At 38.8% G+C, this 25,224-nt stretch overlaps 1 protein-coding gene across 1 annotated transcript; it reads left to right on the forward strand.

Moving 5' to 3' along the window:
• Positions 1-644: 644 nt before the first annotated feature.
• dusp10 (dual specificity phosphatase 10) lies at positions 645-19,585 on the forward strand. The gene is made up of 4 exons (XM_033991444.2): positions 645-862; positions 2,114-2,961; positions 12,522-12,905; positions 14,996-19,585. The coding sequence occupies exons 2-4, from the start codon at positions 2,157-2,159 to the stop codon at positions 15,259-15,261; spliced, it is 1,455 nt and encodes a 484-aa protein (XP_033847335.1). The 5' UTR covers positions 645-862; positions 2,114-2,156; the 3' UTR covers positions 15,262-19,585.
• Positions 19,586-25,224: the final 5,639 nt, after the last annotated feature.

The following is a 25,224-nucleotide window of genomic DNA, read 5'->3' on the forward strand; positions in this document are numbered from 1 at the left end:
TCTTCAATGTTTCACTTTCACTTTTTTAATTAAAGTTTATCAGCAAAATTAAAAGTATAATAATAATAATAATAATAATAATAATAATAATAATAATAATAATAATAATAATAATAATAATAATAAATATACAAAGTAAATACATAAATAAGACAACAGACATATAATGCAATTAATAAATTAAATCAAATAAATAAATAAAAATTGTCACTCCAGAAACACATCCTATGTCAAGTGAAAAATTTCCACTTTCCCTCTAAGTTCAAATTATTTTTTTTTCTAGTTGGACATATTTCATTATGTCATACCATAGATTTATGTAAATTGGAGAGTATTTTTTGTTTCCAATTCGATACGATAAGTCTTCTAGCCAGTAATGTTACAAAATAGACAAATAATTTTTGTTCAAATAATTTTGTTCAAAAATGATTTTTGTTTCACTTTTAGTCTACTATTCTTTTAGCGTAATAATCAGCACTTCCTCGAATCCTATTTCTGTCCTCCGGATTGGCTCACAGTGACATCATCCGCGCATTTTAGGGCGGGGCTTGTGCGCCTCTGCCCCGCCCCCTGCAGCCTCTCCGTTCCGCTCCGTCCTGGCCCTCCCCGTTTGGAGCGAGTCCCCATCCTACTGTACTCCCTCCCTCACATCCATGTAGCGCTGCATTGGCTCACCACACCGCCAATCCATCTCCCCAGCGCCGCGGAGGCTGGCACGCTTCCCCCCGGATCACTCCAGGATACCAAAAACTACTAAATAATGCTACCTTTTACGCAGTGACTGAATGGGGACCTCACCGTTAACGCGCGGACACCGTAAAACCGTCTTTCCCAGTCCACGGCAGGAGCAGGCTACACTCCGGTAAGATTGCACACACGAAATGCCAACTTTGGAGCCGTGCAGCGCGCTCAAGTTGTGCCAGGTTCGCCGAGCTTTTACGCAACCGTGGAGAGTTCTATCATGTATAATTTATAATAGACTACTCAAGCCATTTTGTGCTGTTATGCGTCGTAACAACTTGGACACATGTAGTTTGGAGTGTCTCGTAACATGTGCCATGACGGGTCCATCCTTGAGTCAATTTAAAGTTTGAATACGCACGGCTGTTCAATGCAACGTCTTTGTTTTATTAAAAATTGTCGATGTTGGCAGCATTGGCCAGTGTCTATCGTCTCCAAGAAAGCTCAAATCTCGGGCATTACATTCGACTCACGTCCTCATGCCGGGTTTCTTGAATGAATTTACCATCAATGATTTGTACCTCTCTGGCTCCCCAAAACGCTGCGCTTTTTACATAACACGCCAGATGACATGCCTTTTTATCTGGAACAAGCTCCCAGCCATTCATAAATAAGAAAGAAGAAATTGCCAATGGGCTTTCTTTGCTGGATTTTTTGGGGGGAAAGAACTGCGGCGTATTATAGCGTTGATGCAGTGGGTTTGAAATAGTTTTGGTTGAGCTGTTCACTATTACGTTAGTGCATATTATTGCGTGTATGATTCACGTTACACGCGCTGTCACACGCCGTTTCGGACATGGGCTTTGATGACTGGGCCGTTTCTTAATAGGGGCCACTATGACACTGAATTGGTCACACGTTTTGGGTGTTGCCCTGCAGGTGTTGACCCTATTTAGCCCCATGGCTGTTGACCACTTTGCATGCTCAACAAACCGACATGTGCTCTTTTGCATAGCCCAGTGCTAAGGCTGCTCAAACTTGATTCATTAGATGGTTAGATATAATGATTTTGCATGGAGCTTTGAATCTATTCTCTACATGGATTGTGTTCATTTTCATCCTATATACATACACCGTTGATTTAAGTCTGTAGTATATTGGTCCACTCATGAAGCTTAAAGCTCACATGTGAAGAAGCCCTGCTCTGAGTCCATCTGGACCAATTGTTGCGTGTAATTCCTACTCTGTGTGTCTGGGCTCAAATAGAAAGTGCACCATGTAATCAGGTTAAGACTGTGACAGGAGATATGCTGGAGCTGGACAAGCATTTGTTTATTGCCCCCCCTGCCTGAGAGAGCACAGTGCTGAAGACTGCCCTGTTAACCTGTGCCCCCCTCTCTCTCTCTCTCTCTCTCTTTCTCTCCTGTCCCAGAGCGGCGTGTTGAGTTCTCCCGGTGTCCCCGCGCAGCCTCCCCATGCCTCCCTCTCCTCTGGACGACAGGATTGTGGTGGCGCTGCCCAGGCCGAGCCGACCTCAGGAGCTAACTCTGTCCCTGGACTCCAGTTACCTGGACACCTTCAGCAGCGCTGAGCACACGGTCATCAGCACCACAGTGGTGACCATCCGGGCCACGTATATGCCCTCTTCCAAGGGCTCCACGCGCTCTCTGTCGTGTGGATGTAGCAGTGCCAGCTGCTGCTCTGTCACCACCTATGAGCGGGACAGTCCCAGTCTGAGCCACAGCAGCCCCAACCTCTCGTACGCTGGGACCCCCAGCCCTCAGCTGCCCCCACTCCGGAGCCATGAGGCCCGCAGTGTGCCCAGCCTGGCCTCAGGGCTGGCCCCCAGCACTCCCAAGGCCCTGCCCAGGGCTCTGCCCACAGCCCTGCCCAAGCTGCTGCCCTCTGTACGCCTCATGCACCCCAACGAACTGGCAAAGAGGCTGAGCTGCTGCCCCCTGGGACATCCTGTGGGGCCCGTCCCGGTCATCATCGACTGCAGGCCCTTCACGGAGTACAACAAGAGCCACATCCGCGGAGCTGTGCACATCAACTGCTCCGACAAGATGAGCCGACGCAGACTGCAGCAGGGTAAGATCACTGTGTTGGACCTGCTGTCCTGCAGAGAGGCCCAGGACTCCTTCAAAGGCCTGTTCTCCAAAGACATCGTGGTGTATGATGACAGCACCATGGACCCTCACCGCCTCAGCCCCGCCCAGCCCCTGCATGTGGTGCTCGAGTCTCTGCGCAGGGAGGGCAAGGACCCCATGGTTCTCAAAGGTACAACAACTATACATTTACTAAGCTCTCATAAAGGCCTTCATTATGTCCTGAATGATTAACAATTAAAGAGTCCTTACATTTGTTCAGCATCCCCTCTATAAACTACTCTTTCTTCCTCATATTCATTTTTACCTTTATATAATTGCACATGGCCCACATCATATGTTTACACAGGGACACACTAGTGCCTATTAGCTTCTGACATGTATTTCGTAGAAGATGCATTGCTATGGCGATGGCTAGCTCCAGACCTAAATAGGCTTTCCACTTTGAAAGAGAATAAACTCCACCATTTTATATGCATTGAGTTGACATCTGGGCACATAAATCATTCAGACACCTGAAAGCATTTAGCTGCAGAAGAAGCTTACTGCTCAAATGGAATGATATGATTGAGACTGGATTGTGTTAGCCTTTGACTTCGACTGTTTGGTATACTATGACATTATTGATTGACCAGTCGATAAATCAAAAAATTGTATCGCAGACTGTAGCCAATCACATAAATGATCATCAGAGGCAGCTCTAAAATTAAACTTAGACTTAGCTGTGTTTTAAATGCTAGATAATGATTCACAAATGAGCAGGATTTACAGCTTTGTGTTCAGTCACTAAAGTGAAAGTAAATGTTATTAAATACGCCAAATGGATAGTGCCTTGTTTCACAGTAGCTTCATCTTCCTGTCCCATTCTTATTGTGGATTTCTCTGCAGCAGGTTGACTTCATAAAATAGGCTGCTTGTTTTGGTTCAGGGTTGGTTCACAGGGGAGCAAGCAACAGTTTGTGTGTATAACTTACAAAATGCCATTCTTACTGTTCTCCAGAAATCAGATTCTACAAACTACTGCCTCTTTTCTACTATTGCTGTTACAGCTCATTTCATAGTACTACCACCACCACTACCACTACTACTACTACTACTACTACTACTACTACTACTACTACTACTACTACCATACCTCTATTATCTATAACAGAGTAAAGCACTATGAACTTCACTCAGCTTGTGTTACACCATCTTGCCCAGGTCAGCTGTGACTAGCAGTATACAATAGAAGTATGGAGTGAATGAATGATGCAACATAAAGAGATTTGAGCATCTTGGTCACTGCTCTGATCTACCCCTGTTTTCACTGCCACCTGTACACGCCCACTGTTCTGTACATACTTGGTTCTTCAATTTTATTTTCTTAATGAGTGACACATGTAGGATTCAACAGCGTCATGTAGACATTTTTGGTAGAAATGGGAAAAAAACAAAAAAAACGTACTCACTAGCCTGATCTGCAGGTATCCATTGGAGGGGCCGACAACTACTTTTGTTGTTAGGGCATTTACAGTGACGTCAGCTCCCATTGGGCACCACAGTTTTCTAAGAAGGTCGTTAGTCGTTTTAGATCAATATTGCGATTTAAAATGTCCAAATTATAACATGATCCACCGCTGTCATAGATTATAACTATATAACTACATAGCAGACACAAGCACAGTAAGTGTTCTTTACAGTACTGCAGCTGTATACTCTTACTATACTAGATGTGAGTTTCAGAGAGATGAAAAAGTACTCCTAACAATGCTCTACCGGTTCTGCCAATGAGATTTAAACAGAAATAATCGCTACACTTCTTGCCTGTGTTATCTTGCTTGTTTCTCCTTGTGGTTTGTCCCTTGGGAAGCCATCAACTCTACAAATCAGATGGCTACCTTAATTGTATTTATTTTATACAAAGGTCTATCTAAGCAGAGATGACCCGCGGGTTTTGAGGACAAGCTAATTAGCATTCTGAAAGCTTTTTGTGGTTATAATGGACTATGCACCATTGGACCCATGATTGGCTAGCTGTAATAGCATGCCAGTATGACATTATGACAACGTATTGTGCCTCAAAGGGTGTTTTTGAGGGCGATTTAAAAAGGTAAAACGTAATGATCCGTGGGTATCAATAGATTATAACTATGAATGTATTGTATGGCATTACATAGTCTATCTTTGTTTTCTGTAAGTAAGTAATGCCATAAAAACATGCATTCTTACTGTGAATAGGGTCGCCTTTTCACAGATGTGTCTAAAAAAAAATGTAATGCCATACTGTGGAACATTCCAGGCAAACTAATAACCCCTCCATGGATACAAGCAGTTGGCGCAGGCTCCACCAGAGAAGTTACTCGGTGCATCTTTAAATAAATTCATAACTCGAAAGCTGATAAAATTGCCGTGATGAACAGTACTTCTCGAGCTTCTTAGTAGATTTGTTGATCTCTCAGTGTGACTAAAACAGTTGGACACACTTCACGGCTCGCTGCGCACTGAAATATGTTGCTTCGGGACATTCAATTATGGCCAATCTGTCATCTCCAACAACAGGCACCCAAGCTACTTTCTATTAGTGTTGTCGTTTCAATATCGATTTTGATACTAGGGGACAGGCTCAATACCAACACCACAGTGATAACACTCTTTTATTTAAATACAGTGATGCAAGAAGTACTCCATTTTCTTTATGTACAGATACTGCAACAAAAAATACTTAAGTAAATGTAAAAAATATCACATGAAAAAGTATAAAAGTAGATTTGCGCTGAATTTAGTTTTTTTTCTAGACGGTTTTCCTACTATATTTTTGTTTACTCAAATTATGAACGTGTTAAAAATAAACCCCTCAGCCTTTTCAGCAGGTCTCAGACAATAATAAAAATACTTTTACTTTTCTGTCCTGTTCAAAAATGTAGTGGAGTAGAAAGTACAGACACCTGCTCTGAAAAGTAGTGAAGTAAAAGTAAAAGTATTCGTTTAAAAATGTACTCACGTAAAGTATAGATACCTCAAGTTTTAAGTATAGTACTTTACTACTTGTACGTCGTTACATTCCACCACTGTTTAAATAGTAGACTTCTGCAATATTCCTGTGTGGTTTTATATTTGCCTGATTTAGCTCAAGATCATACAAACCTGTTCAGGAAAGGTTCAAATTTGTCCTATTTGTGATTTTTAAAAGTAATGGTACAAATGAGTATCTAATTTTGATTCTGGTTTAAATATTAATGAAAGGTTCTGTACTAAAGTTTTTCCCATGTGTTTGAGCAAAATGTGTACCAAGTACCACTAATTTCTTCTGTTGATTATATTTATCCAAATCTCACTCTAGAAATCAAACCAGATCAGACCAGATTGCGGAGTGATAAATACATCTTGCTATTACTAGTGACTTTCATATCTCACTGAATGCGTCACCAGTGTTAAAGTTTGTATTGAGTCCCTGAGCAAGACTCTTCACATACATGACCCACTGCAAATGACAAAAAGAGAAGAGCAGTGTTGACCCTTAAGAGATCAGCTGAGAAGAATAATAAAATATACAAGTCTGTTGATGTATTTACATTTTGGCAGTGAAAAACCCTAACATCTGGCCTTGAATGTGTAATAAGGATATTTTTAGACCAATCCAAATGTTACCAAGCAACTACACTTTTATACTTAGTAACTTAAACTTGAAGCTATAGTATTTACATTAAAAAAGTCTCCCTGTTTTAATGAAACTGTGTAACATTTTGATTGTAAACTTCATAAACATGACTTATCGGTGTCTCCAGATATGACGTAAACACGTTCAAATCAAATATAGCTTTTAATGAACAATAGTAATGCTGATTTATTCTTAATTGCAAAAACTCTGTAATAGAATTTGGTGTGGTTTGGTGGTTTCGGTTCTCAAGACGATCATCAAATCAGGAAACAGAATGAGCCTCACATGAGTCTCTCATTTGTGTTGCCAGTTTCAATGTTTAAATCCAATTGGTTCAAACCTAAAATGCCTCTCTCTGATCTCAATCGTCACTGCCTAAACCCCAGCACCTGCAGACAATCATGAATTAGTGCTAGTGCAGCCTCTGAGTGAATTCTAGAGGCTCTGAGTTTATATACTGAGAAAAACTTGTATGTGTTTAGATTAAGGAACTGGCAACCCAGGTTCAGTTGTGATAGTAAACTTTTAGTAGTACACTTTTTAAAACAGTAACAGTGCAGGCTTTATACAGTTCCTTTGATCAAATATCAATAACATTTCAATCAAGGCCAGGTCTAAAACAAAACAAAATCAAAGCTCATTTAGATTTAAAACAACACAGGACTGTACTGAAGACTGTACCTTTAGTTGTTTAGGTGACCAAACTTTGAGTTGATAAAAAAAAAAATATATATTGGGATTAAATATGATTTGATGACAGTAGATAGAAGAGGAGTGAATCTCTCCCTTTTTATATATGAAAAAATGTTGTTGCCTGTACTTGTTTGTTTGTTTGTACATATACACTACCTGTCAAAAGTTTGGACACACTTCTTCATTTTTGTTGATTCTTTATTTGTCACTGAAAGCATCAAAACTATGAATGAACATGTACGGATTGTAGCAAACAAAAAATAAACTCAGAATAACCCAAAATAATAAATAAATAATAATAGTCACCCTTTGCTTTGAACCCTGGTTTTCACTTTTGGCATTTCCTGACTCTGACATCGCACAGCTGTGAAGTGACAACGATTTTAGGAGACTTCATCAGGAAGATCATTGAGAGAAGGACAAGCAACGTCAACAAAGCCTTTTCTTTGCTGCATAATTCTATATATCTTGTTTCATATATTTGAAAGTATTAGCAGTGTCAGATATATAGTCAGATATGTAATAGTTTTTATTCACTCAGAGTAAACCATTTTCTAAACCGACCAAAGAGGCACTAAAACATGAATCTATTTGACTGCACAGGCTCATAAAAAACACCAGAAGAAGCCCGTGAACCACCGTTTGAGAAACACTGTTATCCTTAAGTCAACTGTAATTTAAATTCTATTGTGTTTTTTCCTGCTGTGCGACCACCAGGCTGAAGTAGCAAGGCCAAGTGACCGCTGCCATGACATCAGCCACCACTGGGAACAATACAGTCATATGTGCGTGTCACCACAAATAGAACTCAGCGGCATCATGGGTAATCGTGGCTAACAGGTGCGCGTGGTGGGTTATTTGCAGAAGTACACATGTCCACCAGGGGCATCATAAATGTTTTTATGCCACTGTTTACCACTGGTTTATGAAGGGGATTTCTCATAGCCTCATCTTAGGTTCATATTGGTCTAAATATGACTGGTAATACAGGATAGTGATATAGTGAGATGGAAACTGACTAGAACGCTTACTATGACTTTATTTAGACTACAAGTACACAAAAGAGGTACACTGAGAATTTATTTTCAATTTAGTTCAAAATTAGAAGTTTTTTTTCCCTCCGTGGAAACAGTTGTGCAATTATTGTGACAAGAAACGATTTTTGACCCCATGATCAAAGTAAAATGCTTAGTTTTCTCATTCACATTTAGGTTAACTTTTCTGGACCATAGATTAGATTAATAGATCATAGATTAAACAAGTGGTGTTACACTTCTATGGTGTATTAACTGGTAACACAAAACATATTTAGATGTGTTACCTTTTATTGTTTTGAAAATGCTATATTTGTAGAAAACAACATATCAGTATGTTTACTATGTTTCACTTTCGTTTTTGATGCTCTGGGTCCCTGAGCTAAGTCACTCCCCCTTCAGAGCACTATCACTATCACATGAAACTATTGCACATTGGAATAAAGTCGTGTGTGGGAGCATAGATGATGAAGGCTTGTGGGCTGAGCTTTGGATATGATCGTACAGCTAACTGTAAAGAGGGTTCAAATAGTCCTTGGGAGAGACTAGATTACTCAAACATACAGGAATGACATATAACACCTCTTCAAGCATGTTTTTGATGAGGGAACAATTGAATAATTTAGACATCCTTTGTAATGCTAAAATAATTGTAACACTACTAGCTAGTGATAGATGTACTACAATCCGACCGGGAATTGACAAAACACTTGTTGAGAGTCCTTAAAGCAGAACTACTCAGCAAAATCGACTTTTAACCATATTATAGTTGTTTCCTCTCGCCATTTACTGACCTGAAGTTGTATTTGGAGTGATTTGTGCATGTTTGAGCAATCTTGAATCGCTTATTTTCAAGACGCTATATTACCAATCAAGCCCCATATTCACCTCCACCATTACACGTCTACTGCTCTGTACATACTTCATTCTCCAATTATATTTTCTTAATTGGTTATACACAGAGGATACAGCAGTAAGTAATTATGTTGATGGATGGGCTGTATTAGTAGTTGTTGTAGTATAAGCAAATTCTAAATGGTTTCCTACTTTTACATTAGTATTAGTAGCACTACTACTACTGCAACAGATCGTGCTAGTATTAGTATCAGCAGTATGATCTATTGCAGTAGCGTAGTACGGTAGTAGTTATCTTGCTGTGTAGTATTATTTTGTGGTACTAACAGTGGTAACAGATGGATTACAGTTTGAGAATGCTACATCCACCTCTGCTACGGGTCATTTTGTAGTGTCTAAAACAGTCGGCAGCCATATTGATTTTGCACTGAAACAAAGATCTGCATGTTCAATACTCAACAGTAAGAAGTTGAGTTTTTCACTTTTTAACCTTTAGTGCTGTGGCAGTTTGTACAAGTTGCAGTTACAAAGTTTCTGGCTAGAGATTAGCAGCACAAGGCAGACTGTGCAGTGTATATTTTTAGCCGTGTGAGATTTAGTGCGAATTGACCCTTTCACCTCAGCAGCTCGGCACGGAATAAATACAAGAAATGAAAAGTAGTATAGTAAATGTAAGCGAACAGAATAGCTAAAAACAAACAAAAGCGGGAGGTTTAAGTTTATTGATTGATACATTTGGAAGGGTAAATCTGGGTCTAAAGTAATCACTTACGGCGAAGAGGTTGCCTGGCAAGTCTAGACTGATATCTCTCTATGTTTTTTAATACAGGGGGATCAGTCTGGTCCCCGCACCCTCTGTCGTGATTCCAGCCAGGCTCAAACACGGCCGTCCAATCAGATTTGTTTATTTTGTTGACACATGTGAAACAAAGGAGCTCGTTGGTCACACATTTCACATTTCTCTCACCGCTGATTAACAGAGTTTCATCGTTCACTCAGTTATTCTGCAGAATGCTTTTTCAGTCCCCTGTGATATTTTTCCTTTCTTTTCTCCTCACTCACTGCCAGTTCAGTTCTTGCTATCTTGGCTGAAGTCATCATTCATCATCAGTCATCGTACTCCCAACAACGGAAGCATAGCTAGACTGAGATCAGACGGCGACTACACTGAACCGGGCTAGACTGGAATGGACAGCAATATCACAATGTTTTGAGGGTTCATGTCTCCGGGTGCTGGGTCCTGTACAGATGGTAAATAAACTCCTCCTGCATTAGAACTTCAGCCTCGTGCCTCCTCTTTCAACTCTCACTTTACTTCAGTTTATTCTACAGCAGCTCATAATCACTAAGCAGCCATATTTGTTTTGATATGATGGATTGTCTGAGCCTGACCCTGTTAAACTGTGGCACACAGCACATCCGTCTAGATGGTAGCAGCACATGTTCTGTGTTTAGAACATGACCAGGGTAAGAGCTGATGTTTTTGGCCAGTCACATGGTGTTATAACGGTACGTGGCGTCAAACAGCACATCCAGGCAAGTGATGGTGAGGAGATGGAGAGGTATTCCTGTCACGATAACAAATTTTGAAGCACGATATATTGCTATAGAGATATACTGAGATAAACGATTATATTGAAACCACTTTATGCTACTGAAACAATTAAAATAAAACAAGATAATGCCAATGATTTTTTTTTTTAAATAGACGGTATCATAAAAAGCCAAGAGCTGTACCAAATAAATAGCTGAATGAACCAGTGATTAGCCATAGAAGTGACTTATTCAACCCTCTACAGCTCAAATCTTAGCATATTACAACAAAAATAACAAATAAAAAGTACCCACAATAAATATTGAGCCCCAAAATATATTGTCCCAGCTGTCATATAGGCCTATAGAACAATAAGTCGATATAGTAATTATTGTGACAGGCCTAGCTAGAGGTTCTTCTGCTGAGATGGAGATGGCCTTAGCCTAAAAATGTTCCAGTGCTTAAAACATTTCCAGGCAATATATTGACATAAATAAAACGTTTTTGAATTTCACATGTCCCCTCAGAGCTTCCATCAAAACATTTCTGAACTTATCTCACTGTTTATGGGAGAAAAGTATTATAAACACGTGGAGAAAAATAAATTATCTTTGCATTGTCAGACTGTCACTAAGATCAAAAAGAGCTATGTATGGCAGCTATTGTGACCAGAAACAACAACTAAATAGAAGTGGCAGGTCGTCTATTAAAACAGCCAGAATTGCTCGGTTTATTTACGCCTTTGTGCAGGATATGTATGTCATTAACTGTCACAATGCAAATTCAAAGATAAGATTTTTTTGTAAACATATTATAGACTATTTTTATGTATTGTGATGATTTCACCTTCTATCTTACCTTTGCGTGGCCTTTGTGAGTTTGAGTGTACTGGTTGGTTGCCACAGAGACCAGTGAATTGAATATTGTAGCTGAACAATGTGCTTTTATGACACAGAACTGTTCCTTTGGTTTAGGGATGAGTCACTGCTGCTCTCAAGGTGAGCGCGTTGGACCGTAGTAGGTTTATACAACTATTACGATAAAATCACACTACACTGTAAATGTATTTGGAGGTCAGGCATAGATGTTTTGTACATTTTTGGGGGGTGAATAAATGTCACTGATTAGCTTGGCCTTAGTCAGTACCATTTTTTTGTGTATAAAGTTAACCAGAATTTATGGGAGCACCTCGAGCAGGAGTGTCCACGCTTTTTTCAGGGTCACATACACAATGCTGTGTATGGAACATGATCCGGTGAGGTTACAGTGATGGTAACACTTGAATATTCAGTAAAAAATTACTGTCTATGATCAAAAATTGGTCTCAGGGCCAATTTTAGCCTCTAGGCCATAGTTTAGATACCCCTGGCCTAGAGTTATTTTTAATTTCAATTTGTATTAATGTAGTTACTATTTTATTATGTTTTGTTATAATTTTAGTGTTAAGATATTAGAGGTGCAATCAACAATCATTGTAGTTGACCTGTTGTGAGGGAGAGAGAGCAACATAGAGAGGGGAATAGAGAAACACAAACTCCCACTTCATTTGAAAATTATTATTAGACTTAGGCCAATTCATTTGTTAAATGCATTATTGCAAAACTAAGTTTACATTTAGTAATTTACTTTTTGTCTGTTTCAGACTGAATCAAAGACAGTCAAAATAGGCTTGTTATTTCAATGCACAGCCTTTTTAATGAACACAGGGTGGGCTGGGGAGGGTCAGAGAAAGGTAAAATTACGTGATGTGCACATCATTGCCCTCGTCACAAGGTTGAACAGAGAATTTTGAGCTTTGCAGATGTAGACAGACTAATAATAAAGTGTTACTCAAACGTGTAAATTAAACAAAACACAACTCCATGTCTGTTTTTGAGTAGGTAACAACATTATAACATGACTTAAAGCTCACAAGAGTCCATTTGTGTAATACATTCATTTGTCCAACCCTCACTACTCTCTCCTTTTTATCCCAGGAGGCCTGAGCTGTTTCCGCATGAGCCATGAGGACTTGTGTGAGCACTCCCTGCACCTAGACGATGGCCTGGACCCATGCGCCTCCTCTTCGGGCCTGACAGGGGCGCTACCTCACTCCCTGCCCCTGGCCCTGCCCTCAACGCCAGAGATCGAGAATGCCGAGCTCACCCCGATCCTGCCCTCCCTGTACCTGGGCAACGAGCAGGATGCCCAGGACCTGCGGCTGCTCCAGAGGCTAAACGTGGGCTACATCCTGAACGTGACCACACACCTGCCCCTGTACCATTATGACACTGGGCTGTTCGTCTACAAGCGCCTGCCGGCCACCGACAGCAACAAGCAGAACCTGCGCCAGTACTTCGAGGAGGCCTTCGAGTTCATAGGTAGGAGGAGATGCAGTGTTTTGGCAGTTATTAATGGCGCTGTACCTAATTTTAAGTTCTGTGTTAAAAACATGAAAAACTACTTACATTTTAAACCATTTGCAATGATCCAAAGTTATTTGTCACTCATGGTATGCACTTTGAGCATCCAAATTATTCACATCGATGAGTTCATAAGGGTGTTATGGTAAACTAGCAACAACAAGCATGTGTACTTCCTGATTCTTGAACAATAAAACACAATAAACACACTAGCAGAGAGCACTCAGCAGGCATATTTTGACCTCAAAAGCTGTTTATGCAATATATCTGCTCAAATACATGGGGAAGAAATTGGGTACAGGGCTTTTAACTATTTCACTTGTAAACTTTTTTTTTAATTTTTATCAATGTTTGTGTCAGTGGTTCTCCAAATGCATGCATCTCCTGGTGCCCACAGCTTGTTTTTTGAAGTTTAGTTTCTTCTTCAGAATTTAAAGGTGCACTGAATAATTTCTCTGCTGTCTCCATGGAGATGTTGTTGCTTTGCCTGGAATGTTCCACAGAAAGGCATTTAACTTATTTACACCCATGGAAACAAGCAGGTGAAGCCACTAGACCAAATTACAGATGAGATCTAAGGTTAAACAGGTGGAACATTCCAAGCAAAGCAATAACATCTCCATGGAGACAACTAGGCGATGGAATCTCAAACAGAAAAGTTACATAGTGCACTTTTTAAAATAAATTCTTGGATTAGCGCTGTTTTCTATTTTTTTCTAATATTTAAACTACGTTCTGATTGCATTGTACATTCTGTTGTAACGTGAAACAACAGACCTAAACACAGATGGTTGCATTAGGAGCAAAAGCCAACAAAAAGTCTGATCTATAATAGGCCTGTCATGAGTTCGATATATCGCTGACGTAAATATAGACGATACACGATAATATTGAACCTAATTTATGCCACTGACACTGACAAGAGTAGATTTAAATCACAAAAACTAATCTAAACCTACAATATTGTTAAAAAAAAATAAATTATGAGCTGCAATAAATAAACAGCAGAATTAAACTTTTTTTTTTTTACTTAAATCTTATTATATAGCCAAAAAATTACCCAAAATGACCCAGTAGCACAAAGAAAATGTACACATGATAAATACTGACCCCAAAAAACATTGCTCCAAGTGACAATGGCTGCTCAGTGCACACTTTCACACTTTCATGCTCCCATATGGACAGAGAAGGCAGATGGTTAAAATTATTATTATAAAAAATATTTTGAGGACATTTCATTTCAACTGTTTACCACAGACAAACAAAATGTATTCTTCAGTGAGGCCACTCTATATAGTCTAGTTATTTCAAAACGGGTTCAAAATGAGTCACTGTGGAAACAAACAAAAAAATAATAATAATACATATGACCTGAGATAACTTCACTTTCACGACTGGGCTAATTCTGAATGTGTTTGTGTGCATTTGATTAGAACTGCCTCTCGGAGTATCATCTGGGTAAGGACCTTGAAAACAGCAGTGACTCATTCTCAAGCCAAAGTAATAGGCCACGTTCAAATACAATTTTCATTCATTCATCTCCAGGGAAACTAGTGAACTCAAATTCACCACTGAGCCACTGAACAGTCACTAAGGACATTACAAAAACTAGGTTGTCCTGATTATAATGAATAGGAAAATTGGTTTTAATTTAATACATCTGAACAAAATTGGATGATTTACCCGAGTCAGTAATGAAATAATTTAAAAAGCTCTAATGATGATTTGGTACTGTGGCACTGTGGTTGTATTCACACCTCACAGTTACATAATCTTCAGGTCAAGGTTAATGCCATTTTGCAGAATATTCAGGGAAGCAGGTGGTATACCCTCCAACAGAAATGTTACATAATGTACTTTTAAAGGAGCTGTACCAAATTTTTCATGTATAAGCAAAAGTTGTCTTGCTCCAGTACAGATATATTGTAAAACTCTGCTCTGGTCTCTCAAAGTTGTGAAACATAGCAACATATACACTGGCCTATATGTATTTCATCCCTGTATATTTGTAAATGATTTAAACAATACTATTTTCTTTATCATTACAGAAGAAGCCCAGCAGGCAGGCATGGGCCTGCTGATCCACTGCCAGGCGGGCGTGTCGCGGTCGGCCACCATCGTCATTGCCTACCTGATGAAGCACACCTGGATGACCATGACGGACGCCTACAAGTACGTCAAGACGCGCCGGCCCATCATCTCGCCCAACCTCAACTTCATGGGCCAACTGCTGGAGTTCGAAGAGGACCTCAACAATGGCATCACACCGCGGATCCTAGCGCCAAAGCTAATGGGCGTTGAGACGATTGTTTAAAAATGAGGTTGCGTTCATGTGGTAGAAGTTTGAAAATGTTAGATGGAGGGCAAAAGTCAGAATTAGTGTGTGGGTGTGTTTTGAAATAAATATCCCAAACAAAAATCAACTGTAGCGTAATATTTTTCCACGGCCTACAATCACATCTGTGCACTTTTGGGTGCTGTAGGGCAATGCATTTAAAGTTGTATAATGTAACTTTTCTGATGAAGGATCCACCACATGCTTATTTCCGTGAAGATATTATTCCCTTGCCAGAAGTGTTCCACAGTTTTTTAGTTAAACTTCTCTATCTCCATGGAGATCAGGCCAGATCTGTGGAGAGGTGACCCTGCTCACAATGTGGTGTGCATGTTTTTTCAAGGTGTTTTTAAACAATGGAAACACTACATGAATAAATGCAACATTTAGTGCCATACTGTGAAACATTGCAGGTCAGTCAATAATGTTACATCCATGGAGACAAGTAGATGACGGACCCCCAGCAGAAAAATTACATAGTGCACCTTTAAGTTGGAAAAATACATTTAAATTAGTTGTTTTTTGTTTCATGTACAGTAGCCCTAAAAAATAAAGAGTTTTTAACCATAAACCATTAACATTTTGATCAGAATTCTTAGCTTCAAAAATTAGGTCCTTAGAATGTTACAAGATCACGTGAACGCAACCTACTAAGTTTAAAATGCCCAAAACAAAAAATAGTCACTTTCAAGACTTTGCAGATAACCCAAAGGAGGACGAAGTGGCTCAAGAAAATGGAGGAAAAAAACATTTGCCAAAAGATTTCCAATTTCAAAGGGCAATTACACTGACACAAAAAACTCTGGACTCTGGAGAGTCAGACTAGGGGCGGCCACGGCAGTGCCTGTCTAAAAAACAAAAAATATATACGAGTACTTAATATTTGACGTGTGTATGTTGCTCTATTTTTATACAGGGGTCTATGGGGTTGACCAGCCCGAATTGTGGCTTTTACTGTGCAATAATTTTAAAAGAGTGGAATGCAACATTTATCTGTATATATTGGTAACATTTACAGAACATGGCCGGCGCTTTGCTGGTGACATGTATGGTTGTTGGAGTTGTTTTGGGGCTAATGGGTGAGGTAAAGGCTGCCTTCATAACTTGCATTTAAATCTGTTTTCATGATTTTGTTTAATTCTAAAAGCGGATTTTGAATCATCAACTTTCTGGTTAGCCACTGCTCTTATCTGGCTGCACGTAGCATTAAAGTTTGGGTTAAATACAAAACACAGAAGACGATTTTCCCTCCACTGACAATAATAGACAATACATTTCCTTTACTTTCTGGATTAATTTGAATAAAAATGCTAAAATATTTAATTACTAGGTTTAAATGCAAGCTTGAAGGCGTCTCACTGTTTTATTCATATTGGAAAACACTCTCTCTAGCAGCTTATGTTTTGTCGGCCATTTTGATTTCTATCAGGTTTGATTCACAAAATTTAGGCAACACTATCGTTCTTACAGATATTATAAACATATTTTAGCAATAGCCCATATACAGTGAATATATAACCAGAGAGCCATACAAGCTTTCATATGCATGGCTATTAGCAAAAGTTGGCTACATATTTTGAATTTGAATTATAAATATTTTGAACAGGGCTATCAACTCTTTATTCATTTGTTTTCATGGAGTATAAAAATATTTAATTTTGGCCAATTCATTTGATACTTCCTCACAAAAACATGCAAAAAGACAAATTGCAACGCTATCTATTTATTAGCTCAATGCCTTTAGTATGCTAATGCTAAGTAATTTCTAATGGGCGTAATGCTATGTAATTTCTACCAAACAATTATCTTATAGGAGTAGCTTAAACTTTGGACAAAAAGTTAACCACGGTAGTCAAGTAAAACTGTCATATTTTTTACATTGTCAACAAAATTTCCCCAAGTTTTTTTTCCCAACTGGTCATTATTATTATTATATTGTATTTTTCTTGTATTTGGTGCTGCCACATGCTGTTAGTGCCTCTATCCAGCTCTCTGAATTCTATGGCACTATTGAGTCATTCTACAGATAGCGACCGTGACTAACCCTGAGTAGAATGCAGAAATTAAAGAGCATTTAATGTAGCCGCGCGGTTAGTAAGTGATTTGCTGAGCTAGCATGGGAAGCTGCCAGAAAGCCCGGAGGTACAGTGTCCATTATGTAACGCTGGTCCCGTGGTGCGTTTGAAGCTAGACCGAGAATTACAAATCAACTTAGTTATAGTCCAGAAGATATGCACTAATGTTTTGACATGCCATTAAAATGTAACACAGGTCCAAGAAGTAAGTGGTAAAATAATAAAGGCTTTATCTTAAGCTAAATCATAGTTTTTAAGATTGACCACAAGATTTTGTTTAATTTTGAGTAATCCTGGTCTCCTTCTGAAAGATAGAAGTTAAACAGTGTCTATGTAAGCGATTGACTCAAAATCAAAATTCAAAACATGATTTGTTCTCCCTTCACTACAAAACACCGTTGACAATAGCCTTGCTGCTAATTTGTAGTTTCAAAAGGCTTCACTCCTAACTGTTACCAGCAGAGGGCATCAGCCATCTAATGCTGGTGCTGATTAACAATATACTTCATATATATGTATTCAGTACATTTTAATTTACAAAATAGTGATATAGGCTACTAATTTAAAGGCGCTGTGCCCAATTTTATTTTTATTTTTTCATTTAATTAAGTAAAATGCGTCTTGCCCCAGTACAGATATACTGTAAAAGCAGCTCTTCAAAATAAGACGGCTGTGTACTGTCTCCATCTAATTACAAAGTGTTTTTATTGGCTGGTTCATTGTTAGCATGCTAGTTGTTGTTAACATTACCACAACGGCAAAACTCCACTCTCGCCTCTGAAAGTTGTGAAAAGCAGTGAATAATTAGGATGCTAGGAAGGCGTTAGTAAAGTGAGGAATAAGTTTGGCCCGATGCAAACTATTTAAAATGTTTTCACATATTTTTTTGGTTTAAAAATCAAATACAGAACCTTTAATGCCTCCCAGAAATGCAAAACATGGGAGCTTTAAACACAGGCTGACCCTAAAATGTGTACTTTATTTAAATCCATTCAGTGCAAATCCTCGCTATGCAATTACAATATAGCAGGCTCTTTTCTTGATACCATGTGACTGTTTTGTTATAGAAGAATGACTTTGCAGTTTGCTCTTTGAATTTTAAAGTGCTAATGTTTAGTGTTTAGTTCTTGCTGTTTATCTTGCTGTCTCACCTGGTGCTCCACAATATTCATGCACATTTGTAGCTTGTGATTAATATTCGTTCGGTGACAAAGACAGAAAAGAAGCTATGTTTTAAAAGAAGATATTGTGTGTGGTCAGTGGGTTTCTATGTAAAGGTCTAACCATGTTGTCTTGTATAGGGCTGGAAGCAAGTTTTGTGTGCTTTTGGCCTATGAGGGTCACTGGCTATGGCCGGCTGACTGCTTGGGCTATTACTGCTGTGAAATATTTGGGGATTTGTGTTTAGACTTTGAGCAAAAAACATGACAAATGTTTTCAGAGATCATAAAAAAGCTGATGCATATTCAGCTGTAAAAGTTTTGCTCTAACTTTTGACTTACAGGCTCTTTTACCACCAACAGAAACAATGCCAAATGAACCGTGGACAGAAATAAAATGATCTATGTTAAATTCAAACTGTCAAAGCTATAAGAAAAGATATAGGAAGAGATAAAATACAATATTGCCCTTAATAAATCAATGCGGTAAACTAAAATAAAATAAAATCGAATTATTGTAATGCATTAGCTATTGGGTACAAACACACCAAGGACTAGGAATAAAACCAGAGATTTGCCATTTGGATTGGTTGGTTTATAGCCTGTAAGTGTTAACTTTGGGCTATAACTTAACAATAGCTAAAATCAGTATGCAGAACTTGTTTTGTGCTCATCATTATTAGCTTATCGATATTAGTTTACTTTTTTATCATGCTAAACATGCACAATTCTCATAATGGGTTTCTGCAGTAACAGCCCACAGTGCCGAGGTGAAAGTAACACAGTAAGCATATATTCTATTTTCTTTGTATGCATATAATATTGTTGACTATTTTTGCACTGACTATATGGACAAAAGGATTTATTTTTTCCACAAAAGGTGCTATTATATCGGAGGCCTTCTCCCACACCTTTTTGCATGAACGCTGAAAAGAGAACCCTCAAAAGGACTGGGGTCTCTCTCCTACAACTACTTCTACTTCTACTCCTCCAAATGTTGCCAAAACGAAGCACTGTACTTTTGTAACTTCAACTTGTGAGCTTTGAAATAAACAAGCTTCAAGTTTGGTATGGTCTCTAGATCTGTTTTTCTTCCAATTTCAGCATCACATTTATGACAGTTATTGATTGTGTGCAGTGGTGAAATACTGTTACGTTAAAGCCGCATTATGAAACTTTTAGCCCGGGAGCCAGACCCCTAACCTGGGTCACAACAGATTGATATGTGTGCACTCTGAATTGAGTGCTACACATCAATCTGGGATGACCATTTGTCTGTTAAAAGTGGTGCCATGGTCTCATCCAGTGCCACGAAATTTAGAACAAAGAACATTGACATGATGAGGGATACAACAATATAACCTTACATGGGTTTATTTACTTCTGGTCATAATTATTAAACCATTTATATAAAAATTATTCATTTATATTAAATTAATATGAAAAATGACATCCTTAAGGACAAACCCTCTCCACAAACTAATTGTTTGTGACACAGCAGCATGTAATTACAGGGTCATATGTAAATAGAAACTCTCCCCAATTTATCAGCTTCAAATTAATCCCAAAATGAGCTCTGTGTCTCCAACAGTTCACTGCTATAACAGAAATAATAATCCATACGTCCATTGTCTATAAATTATTTGAAAAGACTCTAGGCTCAAGAATGCCATTTACTTATCATACATATACACTGCCTTGCCAAAAAAAAGGTCACACACTCTAATATTTGGTTGTTCCTTTAGCTTTGATTACGTCACACATTCACTGTGGCATTGTTTCGATTTTGCTTCTGCAATGTCACAAGATTTATTTCCATCCAGTGTTGCATTAATTTTTCACCAAGATGTTGCATTGATGATGGTCAAGTCTGACCACTGCACAAAACCTCCAGCACATCCCAAAGATTCTCAATGGGGTTAAGGTCTGGACTCTGTGGTGGACAATCCATGTGTGAAAATGATGTCTCATGCTCCTGATCCACTCTGTCACAATCTGAGCCCGATGAATCCTGGCATTGTCATCTTGGAATATGCCCGTGTCATCAGGGAAGAAAAAAATCCATTGATGGAATAACCTGGTCATTCAGTATATTCAGGTGTCAGCTGACCTCATTCTTTGAGCACAGACTGTTGCTGAACCTAGACCTGACCAACTGCAGCAACTCCAACATATTTGCTTAGTTAAATCCAGGTGGCGACTTTTTTTTGGTCAGGCAGTGTATAATATATGTCAGCATAATTTGTACCAAATTTCAAAATCCTGTCACAAAGTATGTGTGCACATGATCCTGTCATCTGAACTCAGACTGAATAACACATAACACATTCCTTTGAATGGCCGTCAAGTTTTTCTTAATAAAAAATAGAATAGGCCCAAGCCTAGTGGTATCACCTCAAACATGTCCAGTGTATTTGAACATAAAAAATAAGATCCTAACAGTCTATTCGGAGCTAGCAGAGATTTATTGCAGATTTCACCACACAACTATATAACGAAGAGTTGTACGTTATTACCCATATTTCTAAAGACCAGTGTTGCACCTGAGAAAAGGACCACAGGAAATGAAAATGTATTGTAAAACAGAATTAGGCCACTGAACATATTACACAATTACACAGATTTTGCTTTAAACTCATGTTACACTCACCAGATCCTACAAAAAATCTTGACATTGTTTACAAAGCATAACAAGTTGGAATAAAATATAATACACTGCCACAAACTGCCACAAGTCTATGGCTAAGGAAACTTGTTATTTTCTGCTTGGTCTGATTTTGATCACACTACACGTTTAAAACCCCTAAAATTTTAAAACAGACTCAAGACTCAAATTTGACTCAGATACACTCAAACATCAACTGTGCCAAGTCTGAATCAGATCCATTAAATTTAATTTTTATCCTGAAATCTGTAACTTTCCCACCGAATGGCCCCATATGCCATATGCCTGTGTGGTCAAATGACTGATATTTATCTATTCATATAAATAGATATTTTTATCTATAAATGGTCTAATAATTGTAAAAATACATAAATAAACCCATGAAATGTTATATTGTTGTATTCTTAATCATGTCCAAATTTATTATTCCAAATTTCATGACTATGTGACACTTAATGAGATTATGGCACCACTTTACCAGACTCATATAATTTTGCGTAAGGTAGGCTCCAAAAACGTCCACCACCTGCTTGTCTCCATGGAGATATTATTGCTTTGCCTTGAATGTTCGGCAATATGGAGTTACAGTTATTTATCTCCATAGATTAGCAGATGATGCCACCAGGCAAGTTACAAGTACGATCTGTGGAGAAGCAACCTTGCTTCACAGTAAAAAATGTCAACACTGCGACTGAATGAATGCAAGATGGATATGTTTAATGCCATACTTTGGAACATTCCAGACATAGCAATAACAAATCTATGAGACACGTCAGGTGCAGGACAGCTCCACCCCTCCCTTGAAAAATGATCCTGTAATGCTAACATTAGCTGAAATCTATTCCATCTCAAGTTGCTTCCATTTGCAAGTAGGACAATCAAATACTTTCAAAGAACATCATTTTAATATAGTTCCAGGTGTAACTTCTTTAATTTATAATATAATACAATTCTCCTAATGTTGGGTAACTTGTTTGATCCCATGGAGATATTATTGATTTGCCTGGAATGTTTCATGATGCAGCAGTAAAATTATTTATCTCTATGGAAACTAATATCATGGAACATTACAGGCAAATCAATAATATCTCCGCAGAGACAAACCAGAAAAGTTAGCAAACCTTTAAAAATTCTGTAAATATAGCTTTCTGTTGTTGTTTATCATATCCCAACCCCAGCCGCTGCTCCAAGCTACATGCAAACATATTACATGTGTCCTACACTTGCTTGGGGACTATATTTACTCTTCACTTTAGTGTCTGGGGAAAGTCTGTTATGAGGGGTCATGATCTCCCCCATTGGAGCGGGCCCGGAATAGCAGCGTTTAGTGTTGTTTCTAATTGGGAGTGATGAGTGGTAGGTCATATCAGCAGTGTGCATGCAGGCTGGGGGACAGGAATAGTCCGGCCCTGGTCTGAGCTTCATACATGGACGTATTAGGGAAAGAGGAGAAGAGGAGAGCTGTGATTGTAGACACTGTAACATCATCACAGAGGAGGGAGGGGCCAGTGGGGGAGGGAGTTGCAGTGGAGAAGGCAGTGGGGTCATGAGACTAAAACCAGCAGTAGTGACAATGTTCTTTTGTCATTTGAAGAAAGGTGATTTTTTAATATATTACATCTATTTTTCTTTTCGGTTTGTATTTACAAAATATACAACTCTTAATTTATATTATGGATCAGTAAAGTTTTAAGGCCTGTACTTGATTTCTTTCTTCTTCTTTTTTTTTTACAAGTACAAGTGAGGGGTGTTAAGTGTCCTGCCCAAGGACAAAACAACAGCATTCATCTGTGGGATTTGAAGCGCCAACCTTCAGATCAGGGGACACTTTACCATCTACTGTAGCCCCAGTGCAGATATAATGTATGAGCAGCTCTTAAGGTCAAAATACGTCTGCTGTGTACTGTCCGCATCTATTTATAAAAGATTTTATTGTCTGAAAATCAGGAAGTGTGTGGATAGCATGCCAGTTGTTGTTCGAATTACTAGGACCGCAAAATGCCACTCTGGCCTCCGAAAGTTGGGAAAAAGGCTCATAAACTCAATGCGGTGAATAATTAGGATGCTAAGAATGTAAAAGGAAAGTCAGGAATAACTTCAACAACAACCACCATTACAATGAAGTAATTATGTTTTTTCATATTTTTAAGACAGTAAAAATGTGGTTCATCATTTTTAAGGATTAAAAAATGATAACATAATAACTGGCTTATATTTCTACATCTAAAGGACTAAAAGGACAATTCAAATGCATTCAAGTAGGCCCCCAACTTCAACGTCAGGTATGCGAAATCAACCAGAAATGCAAAACACAGACCCACATATATACATGTGCAGATGAGTATATGTGAAAATCCCTTCACCACAGACTGAGAACCAGTGAAAATGTGTCTAAACTATCACTAGGCACTGTAAGGCTGTTGTTATTCAGAAATACTTAAGAGTCATATATAATAACAGACATTTGAACATGAGAACACCAGTACATAGACCCCTTAGTCTTTCTCACTGATGGTAGCCACAGTCGCCCTGGGGCAGACTGATAGATATTAACCCACCTATGAACTATCTCGCCACCTCCAGTCACTACAGGGGGGTACAAACTTTTTTCCATCAAGATCTTATTGTATTATTGAAGCATAGACAATGTAGAGAGCCATATATAAGTGGTCACTACAATTAGTCAATCAGGTAATTGCAGATAACAAGGTTTGAGTTTGCCATCACATCCCTCCATTCACTCTTTCATAGAGGTTGGTGAAGTGTCTTGCCACTAGGCCTGTCACAATAACAAATTCTGAAGTGTGATATATTGTCAAAGTAAATATGATCAAACCATAAAGCAGAATCATCCCCCAAAAAGTATTCTGAATGTACATTATTGTAAAAAATATGAGCTACACCACATTAGTAGTTAGTTTGTATCTATAATGAGTCATAAATGTCCATAATCCAACCTTCTACAGTTCAAATGTCATTGTAGTACAGAAAAATAACACAATTTTCCCTCTAGTGCAAAGAAAAACTCCCCATGATAAATATTGACACCCAAAAATTTAGTTTGACACATTGATATAGTAGTTATCATGACAGGCCTACTAGCCACAACAATAATGTGATTAACAGTGGAGTGGAGAACTTGGATAGATAAGTTGCTACATTGTGAGGTCTGCACTTTTAATTGTGACTTTGAAATTAATTTTAAAAACATTATACATGTGAACTCAACTCAAACTTCATCGTTCATACCCACTCATCCTTAGTTCCCAGACACAGGGCGCTCTGAGGTCAGGGCCTTCACCCCACGTCCCTCCACAGCGACCCAGTCTGGAGCAGGTGTCCAGCGCTGACAGCCCCTAATGCTCCATCTGAGAAAAGACTGGAGCGTGGAGACGGGCGAGTGAACAGCACCAGAACAATGAGGGGAGAGAGAGAGAGAGATCATATCAAACTCTGCTGCCTCTGCAAAGATAACAACCGGAGCTATCTTCTCCAATCTGCTGCGTGGTACTGCCGCCGAGCATGCTGGGTAATTTCTAAAGAGCAGCGTCTTGTGGGGAGGCGGAGGTGCAGGCCAAGACTCAGCGTGCTCACTACCCGCCATATGTCCGAGCGCATTTTAGGACACAGGATGGAGAAAAACATGTTATGACATAGACAGAAAGTGACCCTAAAGCTACAATAACGATATACTGCTTCCATATTAACCCAGGATATTTCATAAAGTATTATAAGGAGCAGTGTTGGGCAACTGATTCATCTCAACAAAAAGCAGCAGTTTTTCGACTCTACATACTAAAATTTTATAAAAGAAAGTGTTGAAAGTGTTGCGGTTTGGCAAGCAAGGATGAGGAGACAGAGGTTGAGGAGGCTGATGGTTCTGCTGCTGCGGTGGAATTAAGTTGGAGCATATGGAACACCACTGAAATGGAAGGAATACGGGCCATTATTTTACCCTGAAAGTAGAAGCAAAATAAGGGAACAGATGGGTCCTGTTTCGATGAGTAATAATCATGTACTTACACTTGAAGGTGCACTATGT

This window comes from Periophthalmus magnuspinnatus, chromosome 24 (assembly GCF_009829125.3).
Source record: "Periophthalmus magnuspinnatus isolate fPerMag1 chromosome 24, fPerMag1.2.pri, whole genome shotgun sequence".
In the NCBI taxonomy this organism is placed as follows: Eukaryota; Metazoa; Chordata; class Actinopteri; order Gobiiformes; family Gobiidae; genus Periophthalmus; species Periophthalmus magnuspinnatus.

Excerpts from the sequence above, each read along its gene's own strand:
- dusp10 (XM_033991444.2), top strand. The coding sequence starts at position 2,157 with ATGCCTCCCTCTCCTCTGGACGACAGGATTGTGGTGGCGCTGCCCAGG. Across the intron at positions 2,962-12,521 it reads GGACCCCATGGTTCTCAAAG|GAGGCCTGAGCTGTTTCCGC; the intron begins GTACAACAACTA and ends TTTTTATCCCAG. Across the intron at positions 12,906-14,995 it reads GGAGGCCTTCGAGTTCATAG|AAGAAGCCCAGCAGGCAGGC; the intron begins GTAGGAGGAGAT and ends TTATCATTACAG.